The sequence below is a fragment of the Mus pahari genome, chromosome 2, assembly GCF_900095145.1.
Source record: "Mus pahari chromosome 2, PAHARI_EIJ_v1.1, whole genome shotgun sequence".
Taxonomy (NCBI): Eukaryota; Metazoa; Chordata; class Mammalia; order Rodentia; family Muridae; genus Mus; species Mus pahari.
Genome location: NC_034591.1, coordinates 109,573,226 through 109,589,928, shown reverse-complemented (window position 1 = coordinate 109,589,928; position 16,703 = coordinate 109,573,226). Strand labels below are relative to the sequence as shown.

The window sequence follows — 16,703 nt, the reverse complement described above, 5'->3', positions numbered from 1 at the left end:
AGTGAGCAGAAGAGCTTTTAGGGGCTGGGCCAGCCAAAGAGTTCTCCCCAGAGGGCAAGGAAGCAGGAGAAAAGAGAAAGTGGCCTCAGCTGGTGCCAGAGAGGATGGGACTGGCTGGGGGAGGGCGGGGAGCTCGCCGAGAGGGGAGGGACCAGCAGGCGGGGAGCGAGCTGCAGAGGGAAGGGAGGAGGGGAAACGTGCTCTCCCGAACCAGGCGGGACAGCTAGGCGGAGACCGCCGGCCTGACGACCGCGCCGGCCCAGTCCACTCGCCCTCCCGGCGGCTGCAGCGCGGACACATTCAACCGACAGCGCTGCGTGCGGGAAGCGCCCGGCCATGTTCAGCCGGAGCTCGCGGAAAAGACTGTCCCGCCGCTCGGTGAGTGTCCTCCACCCGAGCGGAGCCGCCCGCCCGGTCCCCACCGCCGGCAGCCAGCGCCCGGGCCCAGCCCCTCTCCGCCCCGCGGCCGCGCACCTGTGGCCCCAGGTAAGCTGGCCCCGCGGGCGCGCGAGGGGCTGGGCCCTACTCCAGGCCGGGCGACAGTGCCACCAGGGACCTAGACCCTAAATGCCATAGTTCGGGGCACCAAGGGTGACCCTTTTTCTTTTCCTCTTCTCTTAAGGCATATGGGAACCCCAGCCCAGAAACAGGACCTGGGACTGGCTTTTGGGCGTCCCAGCTACCCTCTTCTAGGGAACCCTGGCTTAGTCCAGGGCAGCCACCAGGTGGTCCCCGCAACTCCAGGGAACGAAAAGGTCTTGCTTTTGTTTCTTAGAAACCGGTGACCAAGGTGTCTGGGGGAGACAAAGCCCCAGCCAAGCCATTTCTTGGGTGGTTTGGTGCCCATGCTCTCTATATAGACAGCCCACCTGGGATCACATGCCCTTCTCCAGGTGGGAGAATCTGGCTCCAAGTCCCCAACATCAGAAAACAGTTGAGTCCAATCACAGAGGCGGGGTGGGAGGGGCAGGCCTTCCTGCCTAGGATACAAGTGGGGCTTTGAGGGGAGCCCTGGTGGTGGACACGCTTGTGTTGTCTTTTTGTTTTGAAGTTGACTGGACTGGGTCGGATTGAGAGAGGCCAGCCATGTAACGCCTGTGGTGACCAGTGTCCCGGGTTCGCCTTGCACAAATGGAGGTAGGATGGTCTTAAACACACAACACTAGGGAAGAAAAATAAATACACTTTCCCCCTTTTAAGTCTGTCTTGTAAGTTACATGGAAAGAATGCAAACACTGTTCCTTTAAGAGCCCAGCTACATCTGCTACAAATATTGAAGGTGGAAGTGGTGGCCAGACACTGGAGGATGCAGGAGATGCATTTTCCTGATGCCGAGCTTTAAGTGGGAAGTCTCTAGGTAACTCAGCCCCAAACAATTCAAACCCGGAGCATGGCAGTGTTGCCAGGCTCTGTGGTGCAGTGGGTGGAGGATTGCCTAGACTAACTGGTGTTCTCCAATTGTGCTTTCAGTTCAGTCCTTGTAACTCTGGGTCCCAACCACAAATCCACCACTGCCTGCCTGTGCTGTGTCAACCCTCTTCCCGTGGCCAGATGTTTCTTATTAATGTGCCTCGAATGTTGATTTTCAGGCAGCCTCAGCTGGCTTGCAATGATTTTGTTTGGGAGTGGAGGGATCCGGGTACCCTCCCACTGCATCTGACTGGTAGGGCGGTGATGGAGGGAAGTTGGGGTGTGGGTTTACAGACTCCGCTTGGTGATATAAAGGTGAGTTCTCTCCCTGTCATCTTGATGAAAAGGAAAAAGTGGGTACAGTGGACAGTTGACCAGTATCCTTCTTGGATTGAAGCATCCTTCCTCCCACTCCCAGGGTCCTTTGAAGGAGACTGTTTTGGATACAACAGAGAGAAGTTGTTTGTGACCCCTACCCCTAACCACCACCACCTTTGCATACCTCTAGTTTCCTACAGCACTGGCCCATGCTGGGCACTCCATGTTAAGGAAACCAGCTGGTTTCTTCAGAGATGAAGTGCTTTTGTTCCCACCTCAGATGAGCCTGGCAGGCTCTCTGCCTTTGTTTCAGGGCAATGAGCACAGACTTGGGGCTTTCAAGCATTTAATGACTAGTGTGACAGAGCCCAGGCAGGCACCATTATAAATATGTGATTGGACATAGGCATCTGTCAATAGTGTCGGTGCTGTCTTCAAGGTGATATGCTCTAGGCAGGCCCTCGGGTGTCTCAGGTATGAAAGTGGCTTCCACATGGGTGTGGATATTGAAACCATTTTGTAAGCTAAATTCAGCGTGATAGAATAGCTCATGGCTTCTCTTGATCCATCTGGCAATGTAATGGAAGTGATGAGCAGGGCAGGTGGTTTGCAGTCTCCCTGTCTTCTTTGCCTATGGATCACCCTCTGACTAGAGGTCAGTTGGCAAGTGGCTCAGTGAGGGTATATAGCTGTGTGACCACTGAACGTTCAGTCCCTAAGAGTCTACAGTTGCCGATTTCTCTACTGTTATACGGGAGTGACAAGGACACTTACCTGGGTTAAAGTATGGTGTTGAAAGAATTATTTCCAGGCCCAGTGTAAATGTGCACTAATTTTGTTGGTCCCAGCTTCCTTCCAAGGGCTGCGCAGGAGGAGATATAGCTCACTTATTTGAGGATGCTGGATTACCAGGGTTGTTTTGACCTTTGTGATCATAGCTTCTTAGAACTTTACATCATTTTAACCCAGCTGATTTTTTTTTAATGGGAAAACAAGGGTTTTATTTTCAGCCCATGAAGGAAAAGAGACCTTTTCATCAAACTGAGGGATTTTTCACATGGAAGTAATTTCCCCACGAGCACCAGCAAAAAGGCTTCCCTTTTGTGCCATGAATAGGGTTTTTATGGTGTTTCCTCCCATCACTGGACAGGAAGCAGCTTGGGTGACCTTCTGCCTGATCATTTGTGGGGTTCTAGTAATCTTTGTAGTCTTCTTTTAAATGGTCTTGTTACCTTCATTTACTGGGGAGCCCTAAGCCCTTTGGTAGACACCAGTGCCCGGAGATAAAGAAGGGCTGGAGTGTCAGGCACCAGAAGCTTGCTTTTGTTCTGACACAAGGAGAACACACATCTTTCCCAAGATTCCAAGTCTCATTGCTGTGGCAAGCTGTTTGACCAAAGTAACTTAAGGAAAGAATAGTTTATTTTGATTGTAGTTTGAGGGTCGCCTGCAGTGGTTCAGTCTGATGCTGCTTGTAACCTATAGCTAAAACTGGTTCCTCAAGGTGTGGTTGTCCCCAGTGAGCAAATGCTCACATACTCAAGTGATGCCATGTGGACCTTCTCCCCAATGTAACTGGTCAGTAGAAGGCTAGCACCTGTGACTGGGCAGTGGAGGGAGGAAGGTGGGACTGGAGGTTCAAGAGAAGGCTGCAGATGTTGGGGGAGAGAAGAGGGTGGATGGAATAGGAAGCCACCATAGACCAGAACCATGTGGCCAGAAGAAACAGCAAGTCACAAGGGATTTTATAGCTGGGGAAGAAGTTACAGTAGACCTAGATCTGCCCAATCTAGGCATTTTTTAAATGAATATAACATCTGGATTGTGTGTCTTTTATATGGGCTTATTAGAACATTCATTCCAACAATAGTAGTCTGTCATGATGGGAGAGACATGAGGACAGAAGCTCAAATCAGCTAGTCACATTGTAGCCACAGTCAGGAAGCAGAGAGAGATGAATGCCAACCCTCTGTCCTTTGGGATGCTGTCTTCCATATTTAGTGTGGACCTTTCCTCCTCAGTTATACTTTTCTGGAAACAGTCTCATGGACAAACCTAGAGATACATTTTCTAGGTGACTCTAAGTCCATTGAACAATCTGACAATGAAGATTAACCATTACAACAAAAAAACCCTAAGAGCTACCCTTGTGACCCAAGCCACTTAACTGGTCTTCGTGTATCCAGCCTGATCCTCCTCCATCCCAAAGCCCACACAGGCATCTCTTCAGAGGAAGATCGAAGTAAGGTATTGCTTCCTAGCACAAAGGGCTGTGAGTTCTAGGAAGGAAGCCCAGAGAAAACAAACTGCTTTCTTCTGGCACAGTGCTCAGACCTGGGGCTTTGAAGTACACCCAAAAATTTAGCTGGCATCTGTTCTTTGACTAGCTCTGTGACCTTGGAAGAAGGACTTAGGCTCCCTTTCCTGTCTCACTGGAAGACTACAGCACAAATATTTGAATGGCTGTTGTATGCCAGGTGTTTTGTTGGTGGTGGCGACTCAGCAAGAGACAGACAATCAGGATTCCGGGCCCCATTCCACAAATAATTAAATCCTAGATAAGGTGGTTTGTGCTAAATCTCTGAGGAGATGACGTTTGGGTGGAGATCTAAATGAAGAAAGGGAGGAGAATCTTGCTGATTGGAGCTGCTAAGGAACCCAACATTCCAGCTCCTGGAAGCTTGCTAGGGAAGTCATCTGAATCCCATCCCTTGACCTGCAGAGTCTTGAACTGGAGCGAGGCACTTGGCTGACTTGCGTGAACATTAACATCAAGAGGCACTGAGTTAATAATATACCTTGCAGAATGAATGGCAAAATTATTCTCCTCACTTTGGGTCTTACCATGAGGTATAAAAGACATGTATAAAAGTGTAGTTCTTAAAATGACTATATTCTACCACAAGGACTTTGCTGAGTAATGGTACACTCCCACTTTATTGGTCTGTTTTCCTTTAGGCAGCAAATGTGGATATTTGGGGGATTTCTAATAAAAATAAGGGGTTATGTGTCTTGGAAAACAAGACCCACAATTCTTACAGTTCATGTAGAGCCACTGGAAGCACAGGTGGCCCCTGCTTGCTACAGGTGACCTTGTGAAAAGAAATCATCATCTCATGGCAGCTTAGTGGGAAACGCCCCGAGTTTTCAGACTGCAGAGAGGATGATGTCAAGGAGGAAGATGAAGGCGGCTTCATGGACTATGACTTGGTACTTAGTGCATCTGCTACAAGAGGACTACTGGGGGACCAACTATGCTTGCAGGTTTGCATCTAGTCTGGGGCAGGGGCAGGGAGATTTTTGCACAATAGTTTGATCTCTGCACGTTCGGTTACTAATGACAACAGTGTCCGATGTCCATCATGGAATACCAATAAGAAAACGGAACACATGGTAATGATAGAACAAACTGACTGGTAGATAGGGTGTCAGGCTCCCACATGTGACATATAAGCTTACCAAACCTTTTGAGCTAGGTGTGGTTATTTTATTGATAAGGAAATCAAAGCTTGGAGTTGCTATATCACTTAGCTAAGGCCACTGGGCCACCGAGAGTCATGTTCATCCCCGGAGACCCATCTGTCTCTTGGGACAGCAAAAGGCTTGAGTCCTCCAACTGTTAGCGGGGTCTGTTTCCTCAGCTGAGCATATTTAACAAGTAAACCACCTATATTAAATTCAACCTTCTGGCTTTTCTGGGAAAAACAAAACAAAACAAAACGATTTGATACTGTCAGGCCAGTTTTCTTCCTGGCGACTCTTGAGTAGTTTCCTTTTACATGGTATTGAGTCTGACCTACCTCAGTTCCCCAAATTCTGGTTAGTGCAGGACCTCTTTGAGTATCCAGGTTACCTGTCCAGTGCTAGAAATCCCAAGTGAGTGCTTCATCTCTGCCAATCAAGTTTTGGAAACACTAAGCTGCTCTAATACCGTGGAGAACGCTGACAACCAAACAAGTGCTTTGTGTCCCATCTCTCAGGCGTGTCCACTCTTGGATGTGAGTGTGACTGTTTACTTTTTGTACTGGGAGTCCCAGAGAACTCCAGCAGATGCCTGGCTTTTCACAGCCAAGCTAGTCAATGATCATCCAAATCTATCTGACTATAAGCATTTTTCCTGCAGGCCGAGGCCTCTCAGATTTTACCTGCTCATAAATTGCTTGGAGATTTTGTTCAAACTCGGGTTCTTGTTCTCTTGGTTTTAGATAGGACCCAAGAGTCTGTCTTCCCGAGAGGTTCCAAAATGCCTCTTGAGCTGCTCCAGGACCACACTGTGCACTGCAAACATCGAGACTATGGCTCGTAAATTCTGACCTCTTGGCCAAATCTAAGTGTCAGGTCTTTTGTATGGCGGTGAATCAAAATGGATTTAATAATTTTAAAGAGCAAGGAGAAAATTAAAAGAATGATAATTCACAATTTAGGGAAGTAATCTGAAGTTCAAATTTCCATGTTTATATAAGAAATTACTGAACAAAGCCTAGCTCGTTTGTTGTTTGTTTGTCATCTTATTTGTTTGTTGTTTATTTATTTATTTATTTATTTATTGTGATAGCGGTGGGGTTGAGTAGTTGAAGATGAGAGACCATAGACTGCATAGCCTAAACTGATTAGTATGTGACTCTATAGAAAATTGGTGCTGGCCTCTAGACTGGATTACTTACTATTTAGAGTGCATGCATACTTAGTTTAGAAATGAGGAGTCTGTGAACCGCTGGAGTCACAGCCATAAGGAAACATTTCCTGCCAATTTAGCTGAGAACAGAGGTAAAAATAAAAGCAGCCAGAGAAGCAGGGCACAGACCAAAGCTCTTTCTAAAGGCTGTCAATGGGGTTTGCAAGGCCAGATCAATGACCCTCCAGGGGCTTCTAAGCCCCCTTGTAATCTCTTTAACATTGCAACTTTATGTATACATGTAGGTTCAATTGGAGCAGGAAGAGGTAGACTTTTACAACAGCCTCCTGGAGTCCCATTTTCATGAGCAGCTGACAGGGGTAGCCCACAGCAGGGCTAGACTTGGTGAGGCCATTGTAATTATGTAGAACAGTTAGTCTCTGGATAAGGAGGCTTTTCCAGGCACATGCTTTGGCTGGACCATGGTTGCTCCAGAGGCATTGCCTTCAGGGGGCAGCCATGCCTGTGCCTTGAAAAGCATCCTTTCTTAGTTGCCTTGGCGACTCTGGGCTTCTAACTACAGCCATAATTTGGGGTGATGCTGGCTTGGTTTTTAGTGGATTGTTATTTGGCTATGAAATAGTTTCCCACCTATTGTGCTGTCTCAATCAATACATTTGCTAGAAAAGGAAAAGTGTGTGTGTGTGTGTGTGTGTGTGTGTGTGTGTGTGTGTGTGTGTGTGTATGACAGAGAGAGACAGGGAAAGGCTTAGACACTTATACCTGGGATCTTCTTCCAGACAGGACTAAGAAAGGTACTGGTTGTATAATGTGATTTGGTTTTGTTAGATGTATGATAGAAGTTGAGTCTTTTAATAGGGGTTTCTTACGAAAAAAAAAAACAAAAACCTGTAGTCCATCTCAATATATTTGGCATCTCTTATTTGGAAATAGATATTGGTATTATGAAAGGAATTGAAATCTCACTCATGCACACACATGCACACACATGCACACACACACACACACACACACACACACACACACAGAGGAGGAAAATACAGCTGTAGAACAAAGCCTTCTACATGTTTCATGCTAAGACGGTTTTCAAATGGTCAGAAAGAGATAAAAAGAAAGCATTTTGGGCCACATAAAAATTATATGAAAATTCTACTTTAGAAGCCTGTAAATAAAGTTTCAGTGGCAGCCAGGCCCACCCACTCTTTTGGTGACATCTAAGGTGGAGTTACAAGGCAGGCCTTATGTCATGCAGAGCTGAAAGTGGTTATGACCTTGGACTGGTCAGAACCAGTCTCTCAACTGCTAAACCAGAGATACATGTTAATTATGGTTTAGTAAGTATTTCTCAGATTCAGTCATGTCATTTTATTAACATATATTCTTCATATTATCATTTAGAGCTTGCATTTTTCTATCCTTTGAAATAATCTGTGGATATTTTCCACATTCGTTTATGTAGAACATAAAGATCTAATACATTTCTTAATTTTCAGCATGCGATTTTTTGCTTTGTTTGTTTTTTGCTGTTTCTTACTGAATGCTCTCACACTGTCACTGTTCTGTGCCTGTGTATTTGCCCACTTCTATATTTCTGTCACATAACTGGAACTATTAGGTCAGAGGATATGGATGTGGAAAATTTAGAAAAAAAAATGTCGTCAAATTATCCTGCCAATTTCCATCCCAGCTCCTTAAAAAAACAAACAAACAAACAAAAAACAACCAAGAATGTACACTCCTTGGGCTGTGATGTTGAGATATCTCAGCTTGTATGGCAACCTGGTAATTAATCCTTGCTTAATTGCCCCAAGTGACAGTTTGTGTCTGACGAGTAGTGAGAAAACAGAACATCGGTGTCAGTCACCCATTTTCCACCATATATTTTAATTTGCCTTTAATCCTGCCTATGATGCTCACGCTCTGTTGAACAGCGTCACTCACCCCAATATTTCCTTGGTTTCCGTCAACAGGAGGAAGGAGAACCGAATAAATTTGCTGTTTTGTTGTCTTTTGGTTCTGTAGGCTCAAAGGTTAGGAGAACCGAATAAATTTGCTGTTTTATTGTCTTTTGGTTCTGTAGGCTCAAAGGTTACCCTTTAACCTTGCCGTTAATGAGTACCCCAGAGGGACTTCCCTGCGGAGAGTAGGAGCATCATCATCTACTGGGAATCGGTCCCAGATCCCCCAGCTTCTTGAGATTAAAGGTTTCTATCTAAGTACATGTAGGAAGGCAATAGGTACAGTCTCTGGGGGCAGCCAGAGACTGTTTCCAGCCAGTGTCATGACTGTTTCTTTGAGGCTCGTAAAGACTTACTGTGGAGTACTACAGTAGAGTGGCTAAAGGGGCAAATTTTAAATGCCGATTGTTGGGATGCCGTCTGCCTGAATGTGCTCGAGTGTAGGGACCAGGGCTTAACTCAGATGTCATTCCACAGAAGCCATCACTTGAGTTTTCTAGACAGTGTCTTTCACTGGGACCTGAGGCTTGCTGATTTCACCAGGCTGGGTGTCCAGTGAATCCCAGGGGATCCCCTGCTTCTGTCTCCCCAGCATAGGCTGTCGAAGTGTGTACTACCACATCCATCTTTTTACTTGGGTTCTGTGGATATAACCCAGGCTCTCATGCTTTTGAAGCAAACACCAAAAACCCCTAAAAAAATGCCCTGGTTCTACTTCGGAGGCTCGGTTTTCTGAGTGAAATGGAGGTAATATGGTTCATCTGATGAGGTGGTTGTAGCATTTATGGGTTGAAACACACATGCCTCTGATGGAGTATGTGTTCCATGAGTTCACAGGTTCCAAGACGGTTCAGTGGGAACAGGGCTGTATGAAGAGAGAGATGTTCTGGGTTCAAGGCCCCAGAAATGGCAGGTTATAAGATAGATTTTTAAAAAGCCACTTCCTCGGGAGCAGAAACCCTATCAGTCTCGGTGGAAATGATGGTTCTCCTCTCATGATCAGAGAGACAGGATAGAGCTCCCAAGAGGGAGCTTAAGTGATATTAACAGAATGAGATCTCGTGGAAGGGCAGATTTAGACCCTCATTGCCTATGGACTCTCCCTGGGGTTGGGGCAGGGGGATATGCACATCACGTGAACTGGCCTTGGTAGAACTGGACCCTATACCTTCATAACCTCCACCCAAGTTAATGTTCGTAAGGTGTTCTTAAAAACAGTTTGCAAAGGCTAAGAGGAAGGTAATTTTCTATTTTTTTCTATTTTTTTACTAGATATTTTCTTCATTTACATTTCAAATGCTATCCCAAAAGTCCACTATACCCTCCCCACCCCGCTCTGCTCCCCTATCCACCCACTCCCACTTCTTGGCCCTGGTATTCCCCTGTGCTGGGTCATATAAAGTTTGTAAAACCAAGGGGCCTCTCTTCCCAGTGATGGCCGACTAGGCCATCTTCTGCTACATATTCAGCTAGAGACATGAGCTCTGGGGGGTACTGGTTAGTTCATATTGTTGTTACACCTACAGGGTTGCAGACCCCTTCAGCTCCTTGGGTACTTTCTCTAGCTCCTCCATTGGGGGCCCTGTGTTCCATCCAATAGGTGACTGTGAGCATCCACTTCTGTATTTCAAACTCATCCTCTAGGGGCCCCTTGTGAGTATCCTGTCTCACCAGTTGTACTCAGGTTCAAGATGAGAACTACACTGTAGAATACACAGACTGTTTTTCCCTTGCCTGGTTAATAATAGTCAAGGAGTTTGGTGGCTCTCTGGCCTTTCTAAGCACTTCCATTTATATGAGCACTAGTCCTTAAGATCCCTGTTTGTGACATAAAAAAGAAGAACATTTATTAAGTGTCTGAACCTGAGATCAGGTACTGAAACCTCTTAAAAATAAGATCTGTGCTTATATCTTGTTAACATTATGCAGGATTTAAATCTTGAGTTAGCTGACATTTGATATGGGCAAAAATACAAATTTTTGCTTTCTTGGGATAACCGAAAATATATGACAACTCGTCTCCTAGAGTTCTTTCCTTTTAGATGGAGCATGTGTGTCTGGCAGGCACAGTCCCTACTGTCTCCTCTACGCTCATACTTTCTCTGCCTTGCTTGCACAAACCTATGACTAGTGCCAGTACACAGCTGATTTTGTGGCTACAGATTTAATAGAGACCATGACCACAGATGGCTAGAAGGATGCTAGGAATATTAAGTCACTCCTTGGCAGGGACAGCCATTCAAACCCCGACATCCAGGCAACAAAGTCCTCCGTGTCTGGGAAATGACAATAGGGAAGGGACCAATGTTATGGAAACTTTATGTGTCTGGTGACTTACATGCATCACCTCATGTCATACTTAAAGCAGTTTTCTGAGATGCATTTTTGACCTTCCATTTTCTTCAAACATAAGGTAACATGGAAGGGATGTAGCAACAGATAGCAAAAATCTAGTTCACTCAGACAGCAGGTCACAGGTCTTTCAGGCTCAAGCTACCAAATTGTTTAACCAAGAGTTGTTATAACATTTTGGTTTTCGGGGTCTAAATATGAAACTGTACTGTGATAGTCTTCTGTTTTCAGTATCTTGGGAATAGAATCTGCTTTCTGTCTGTAAATGAAGCTGTCTGAGGAACCCTGGACTAGCTGGTGTATTTGAGGCTGTGAAAACATGAAACTCCTATCAGATCGGAGGAGATAGATGGTGTGTTAGGGTCTCTGAAAGATGCCTCCAGGATTCCAAGCTTCATAAAAGGGGAATGGTAGCTTGACCAGATCTGTGTATATTAAAGATGGGAATTCCTTCAGCTTGTTCATAGCTTGGGGTTTAGTTGGACAGAGTGCAAGTCTGAGAAGGAAGTCTTTAGAAAGATCATTATGGCCTAGGGAGATGGCTCAGTGCACAAAGGTCTTGCCATATGAAACTGAAGATCCTGAGAACCCATGTAAAAGCTGGAAGTAGCAGCTAGGACCTGTAATCCCAGCACACCTATGGTGAGATGAGAGAGAAATAGGAGCATTTCTGGGCGGGGTTCCACAGAGCTATGAACAAGAGACCCTGCCCCGAACCAGGTGGAAGACAAGGACCAACAACTTAGGTTGTCCTTTGACCACCACAGGTATGTGTGGCCCGTGGGTACCCACCTTCACACACACACACACACACACACACACACACACAACCTAAACCGTATGCATAAGAATCAAGAGAAGTCATAACTTTTTGCATGTCTCCTGAAGGAATCCACAAAAGTGACCTGTGAAAGGTGAGAGTGCATAGTATGCTTTCTGTGACCAGATTGAAGCAAGCATAACGATGTGCCATACAACCATCTTAAGTCTTTGTATTCAGGATTTTGAATGTGTGTCCTGAGACTTTGGAAATCTAGGTGTCTCGATGGCAAAATCAATGCAATCACATGTGGACAGTGAAATCCTTTAATGTGGCCATTATGAGATTTTGTGTTTATTAGAGTATGAGATGGTACAGAACTGACTTGCCCATGCTTAGGAGATGACTCGTCGTGGGTACATATAGCATAGGAATGCATGCTCCAACTTCAAATGTTGAGTAGTTAGGCCTCAGGGGATTTTATTAAAAGAATGCAAGTGATTTCTCTCTTTCAATGGCCCTATAATGTTGCCTTGATGACATAATTTTCAAAGCCTTTTGCTTTACAATCAGACACCCAGGGCTTTGCTTTCTCATTTGTTTCTTTGATGACTTGGCTTTTGAAGCTCCTCCAACAACTTGTTGAGTTGTTTAGAAAGCTCCATGCCAAGCTCCTTTTAATCTTTATGAATCTGAACATTCGAGGCAGTAAATGAACTGGGAAATGCCTGCTTTCTCTTGGGCTTGTAATACGAGTGGTCCTAGAAAAGGGTGTGGTGATGATTTGTGGGTTCTGGGAGTGGAAGAACAAAATTGAAGTTTCCTGTGATTTGGGGTTATATTTCTGGTTTAAATGTGAAAATATTCCCCATAGTCTCGGGTACTTAAATGAGCCTCCCTAAAGTGCTATTTGAGGAGGTTGTAGAACCCTTAGACATAGGGTCTAGGTACAAATCTTGAGAAAACTTGGCCCTATGTTTGGTTCTCTCTTATTCTTAATCTGTCAAGATGTGAACAAGCACCACCACACACCCCTACTGCCACAAATAGAACAGAGCCTTCTCTGCCACAAGGGACTACCCCCTGTAAACAGAGCAAAGCAAACCCTTCTCCCTTTAAATGGCTTTGGTCAGATGTCACAGTGACAAGAAAGGTAACCAGTATGATATTTAAATTGTTTTTAAATATAGTTATGGATAACAGCATTTTAAGGTAGAGTCATCTCTTACTCTAGTTATGGCTGAAAGGCCATTGAAAGTGTAGTTTAGGCAATTTTGAAGATTCAGAAAAGGTGATTTATGAATAAGAAAAGAAATAGTGTAATTCCATCAGCCAGAAATGTGTAGTCCTAGTAGTAAGGTACGATTTTCTTCTAGTCTGTTTCCTTTATGTGTAGTTTCATGTAGTTGTATGACCTCCCTAGAGCTGAAAGGAACAAATCCCTAAATGACTGCCTTAAAGTAACAGCAACTCCTGAGACTTCTGAAGTTAGAAAAGTCCAGAATCAGGTATGAGCGGAGTGTGATCTCCCTGAAGACTCGTGGGAAAATCTGGTTGCTGCCTCTCCTAGCTTCTGGTGGCCCCTAACCACTCTTCATGTTCCTGGCTTATGGATTCACCACTCCCATCTCTACTCCATCACCACATGGCTTTCATCCTGCCTGATGTGTCATCTAAGGATTTATTTTTGGATTGAGAACCACCTTAATCCAGAATGATCTCATCTCGAGATTTGTAATTACATCTACAAAAACCATTTTTTTTTTTTTAAGTAAGGACACCCCTCTCCTATCGAATTCATCTATCTTTTAGGAACCTCTGTATTGATGCCACTATAGTAAGCCATGAAAAAAAATATGATTCCCTTCTTAAGTATCCTGTCCAATAATGGCATTCTTAAAAAAAAGTTGATTTAAGTATATGGGTCTTTTGCCTACATGTATGTATGCAGACTATGTATGTGCTTAGTGTCCATGGAACCAAATGATGGCATTGGAGCCCTGGAACTGAAGTTAAAGAGAGTTATTAGCTACCGTGTGGGTGCTGTGTACCAAACTCAGGTCCTCAGTAATAGTAGCCAGTGCTTTTAACCACTGAGACATCCCTCCAGCTCCCAGTAAATGGCTTTCTAAATGTGTCATGTGGTTACATTGAATATCTGGGCCTTGACTTTAGGATAACTTTGTGAGGAACCCACCTGACCTCTTTTAAGGCACAATTAAGGGCTTGCAATAGGAAAGGATTGCTGAAGCTGCTACTGGTGGATGGACTTCTGTGATGGAATTTGCAGCCCATATTGATGAGGCCTGAATCATTTGACCCACCCTGGGTCACCCTATAGAGTCCATCCATCTTCTTTTAATGTTTTTTTATAGCTTTGCCAGGGAAATGCATAGGAAATGAACTAGTAGTGGGGAGAGAGTTATTTGTGGAAAGAGCATTTGACCTTTTGGCCTTTTAATTAAGGTCATATAATGGATTCACATTCAAAGGGGGGAGAAAATAGTCTTGTCTCAGAAAATTAAGTTCTTAGTAATTCTAGAAATGAATACCATTCTTACAAATCCTACTGGAGTTAAGACAGCCCCTACAAAACCCACTTCATAAAGAGAAACGGAAGAGGAACATTAATGCTCCTTCCCAGTTGTCCCATTTCAACCCCATGAAGGGATCTAGACTTACTAGAATAGCTTGTTTAAAGTAAAACGAAAATGAGTGGTAGTTTCTTCATTGTGATCATTATCATATGACTATCATTAATTGATCATTTACAATGTGCCAGGAGTATTATAGGAATCACATTACTTGAAGTCTTATACAGTGATAAGTGTATCCCAGGCTGGCATTGAACTCACAGTGTTCCAAATAGCTTCTCAAGTGCTGAGATTAAAGGTGTGCACCACCAAACCCAACCTCTTAAGTAATCCTTGAAACCACTTACAGGCCAGATACTATTGTTTCCTGCAGAAACTGAAACGCTACAGATCTTGGCCATAGAGCAAGTTGACACCAACGGTAATGTATGTCTTTTGGCTCTGAGTATATTCTGGACCCTTAATCTGTGTGCTCCTCTCAGGCTCTGGGGGGATGGATGTAGGCTTTAACCCACTAGAGTATCCTAGGGCTGTCCATCAATCCAATACTGTTCATTTATTTAGTTTTACTTGGGACTTAGAATAGGCAAGTTCTCAGGAGCTGTTGGTCTGGAAGTGTAGTTGGAAACTTCATGCATTTCAAATCTAGCCCAGCCTTCCAGGATTTGATAGCCATGTCAGGACACCAGAAGAACATCAGAATGAACACAGACACACAGAAACACACACACACAGAGACACAGACACTCACAGACACACAAGACACAGACACACACACAGACAGACACACGCCCACGCAAACATGCACACAGCTTAAATGAACATCAGTTTAGTCCAGCTGCCCAATAGCTTGTCTTTTTTTTTTTTTTGGAGACTTCAACCACCTGTTAAAGGTGTGGGAGGATGGCAAGAAATGGAATGGGAGTGTCAAGGAAATTAACCTAGAAGTAGCCTTTCCCTCCCTCCCTCCCTCTCTTCTTTCCTCCCTCCTTCACCACCACACCCCCAGGGTCTCTATGTAGTTCATCTGGCCTTCTGAGTTCAGGGGATGGCAGACATGTACCAAACCTGGCCTTGAGTTTTTCTTGAGCAGGAGGTTTTTCTCACCGTCTCCTTTCCTCTCACTTAAAATTTATGGAGTATAGCACAGTGGTCATTAGGATCTTGGGTCATATGTAGACTTGAACAAACCAAAGTATGGTATCTCTGGCAGTGATCAAACATAAATGAGACCTTCTACTGGATAACACAATGGAAATCTTTGGAAATTGAAATATAGACCTGGACAGGAGCACAGAGAGAGGCCTGTGACAGAGCAGAATACCTAGAAAACGAGACCCATTGGAGAAGTTGGGAGTTTTTCCAAACAGTGGAGAAATGATCCAATTGAGTTGATCAACAGTACCAGGGAAAACACCCAGCTTTCCTTCTGGCTTGGCATAAAAAGAGATGAGTCTAAAGCTTTAAAAAAAAATGCCACACTTTTATTGGGGATCACCTCTTACAAACTTGGAAGTAAAAGGTTTATCTAATGTAGACAGTATATCTTCCTTTGTTCTTTCCCTCCCTACCCTGGAGCTGTACTGTCAAGGCAGTAGGTACCTTCCGCCTCAGATGTTTGCAAACGATGGCACTGCCTGGGTATGTTTGTGTAGTGTGGCCCTCTCCTACCCACAGGCCTGCTTGCTTGTTCTTTCTGGAGAACAGCTTTCCCGCTGATCTTAAATAAGACTCCAGTCCCTAAGCCCCCTCTTGTCTTTCTTAGCTTTCAGACTTTTCTTAGCTTGTACCCTACCTGGAACCATATGTTAATGAATTCTGGGCTTTGTGTTTGTCCCCAGGAATAGTTTAACTTACGTAAGCATATCGGGGTCACGTGGTCGTTCGCTGCCTGCTTTTTGTTGTTGTTGTTCAGTCCTTGATACCTGCAGCAGTACCTGGTCTAGCAAGCATTCCATACAGATACATCGACTGCCTAAACTGCTGGAGGGTATGGGACTCAAAGGTCAGAACGGAAAGCGGATTATTTTGACAGTAATAGTTTTTGAAAAATTAAAAGTCAAGAGAAAATTTGAACAAATTATCTGATCACCTGTAATATGCAGAGGCATAGTTTTTTGTTGTTGTTGTTGTTGTTTTTTAATGAGGAAACATTTCTTGTTCATGACAGATAAGCATGAGACACCTCATTCCGAAATTTGCAGAGGTCTCAACGGGTGGATGTGTAAGAAAATCTTGTTTTCTCAATGGGAATGTGACTGTTTCTCTTGTTTCTGTTAATCTGCAAATACAGTCAAGAACTACTATGTCTGTGTTCATGTCTCATGGTGAACTCTTGTCTTTAGTAAACTATACCATCTCTTTTCATAGAAATTGTTAAAATAGTATACACCACATATTATGTTTGGGGTTATGACTGACTAATTTCTGTCCAGATTTTAAAGCATTTTCTGGCACTAAAGAATTTGGAATCGTACATAGGTGTTACAAGATTGATGATTGTGATTTTGTGATCTAAGGAGTGGTAAGGAAGCAATAGCAGAATTACATTCCTAGTCCCCAAATACCACCTTTGCATTTAGAGACCCATAGATTTGGACATTCAAGGCTGGCTGGTTTCCTTCCTTCCTTCCTTCCTTCCTTCCTTCCTTCCTTCCTTCCTTCCTTCCTTCCTT

At 44.3% G+C, this 16,703-nt stretch overlaps 1 protein-coding gene across 2 annotated transcripts in view; it reads left to right on the top strand.

The window, feature by feature from the left end:
* Positions 1-254: 254 nt before the first annotated feature.
* The window catches only part of Prickle2 (prickle planar cell polarity protein 2), a 327,581-nt gene continuing 311,132 nt past the window's right edge, over positions 255-16,703 (top strand). The window contains exons 1-2 of one of the 2 annotated variants that reach the window (XM_029534978.1): positions 255-486; positions 1,052-1,137. In XM_029534978.1, the coding sequence (XP_029390838.1) occupies positions 337-486; positions 1,052-1,137 (236 nt within the window). In that variant the 5' untranslated portion in view covers positions 255-336. The remainder of the gene's footprint in view (positions 487-1,051; positions 1,138-16,703) is intronic. The other variant, XM_021190345.2, reaches the window with a different exon arrangement.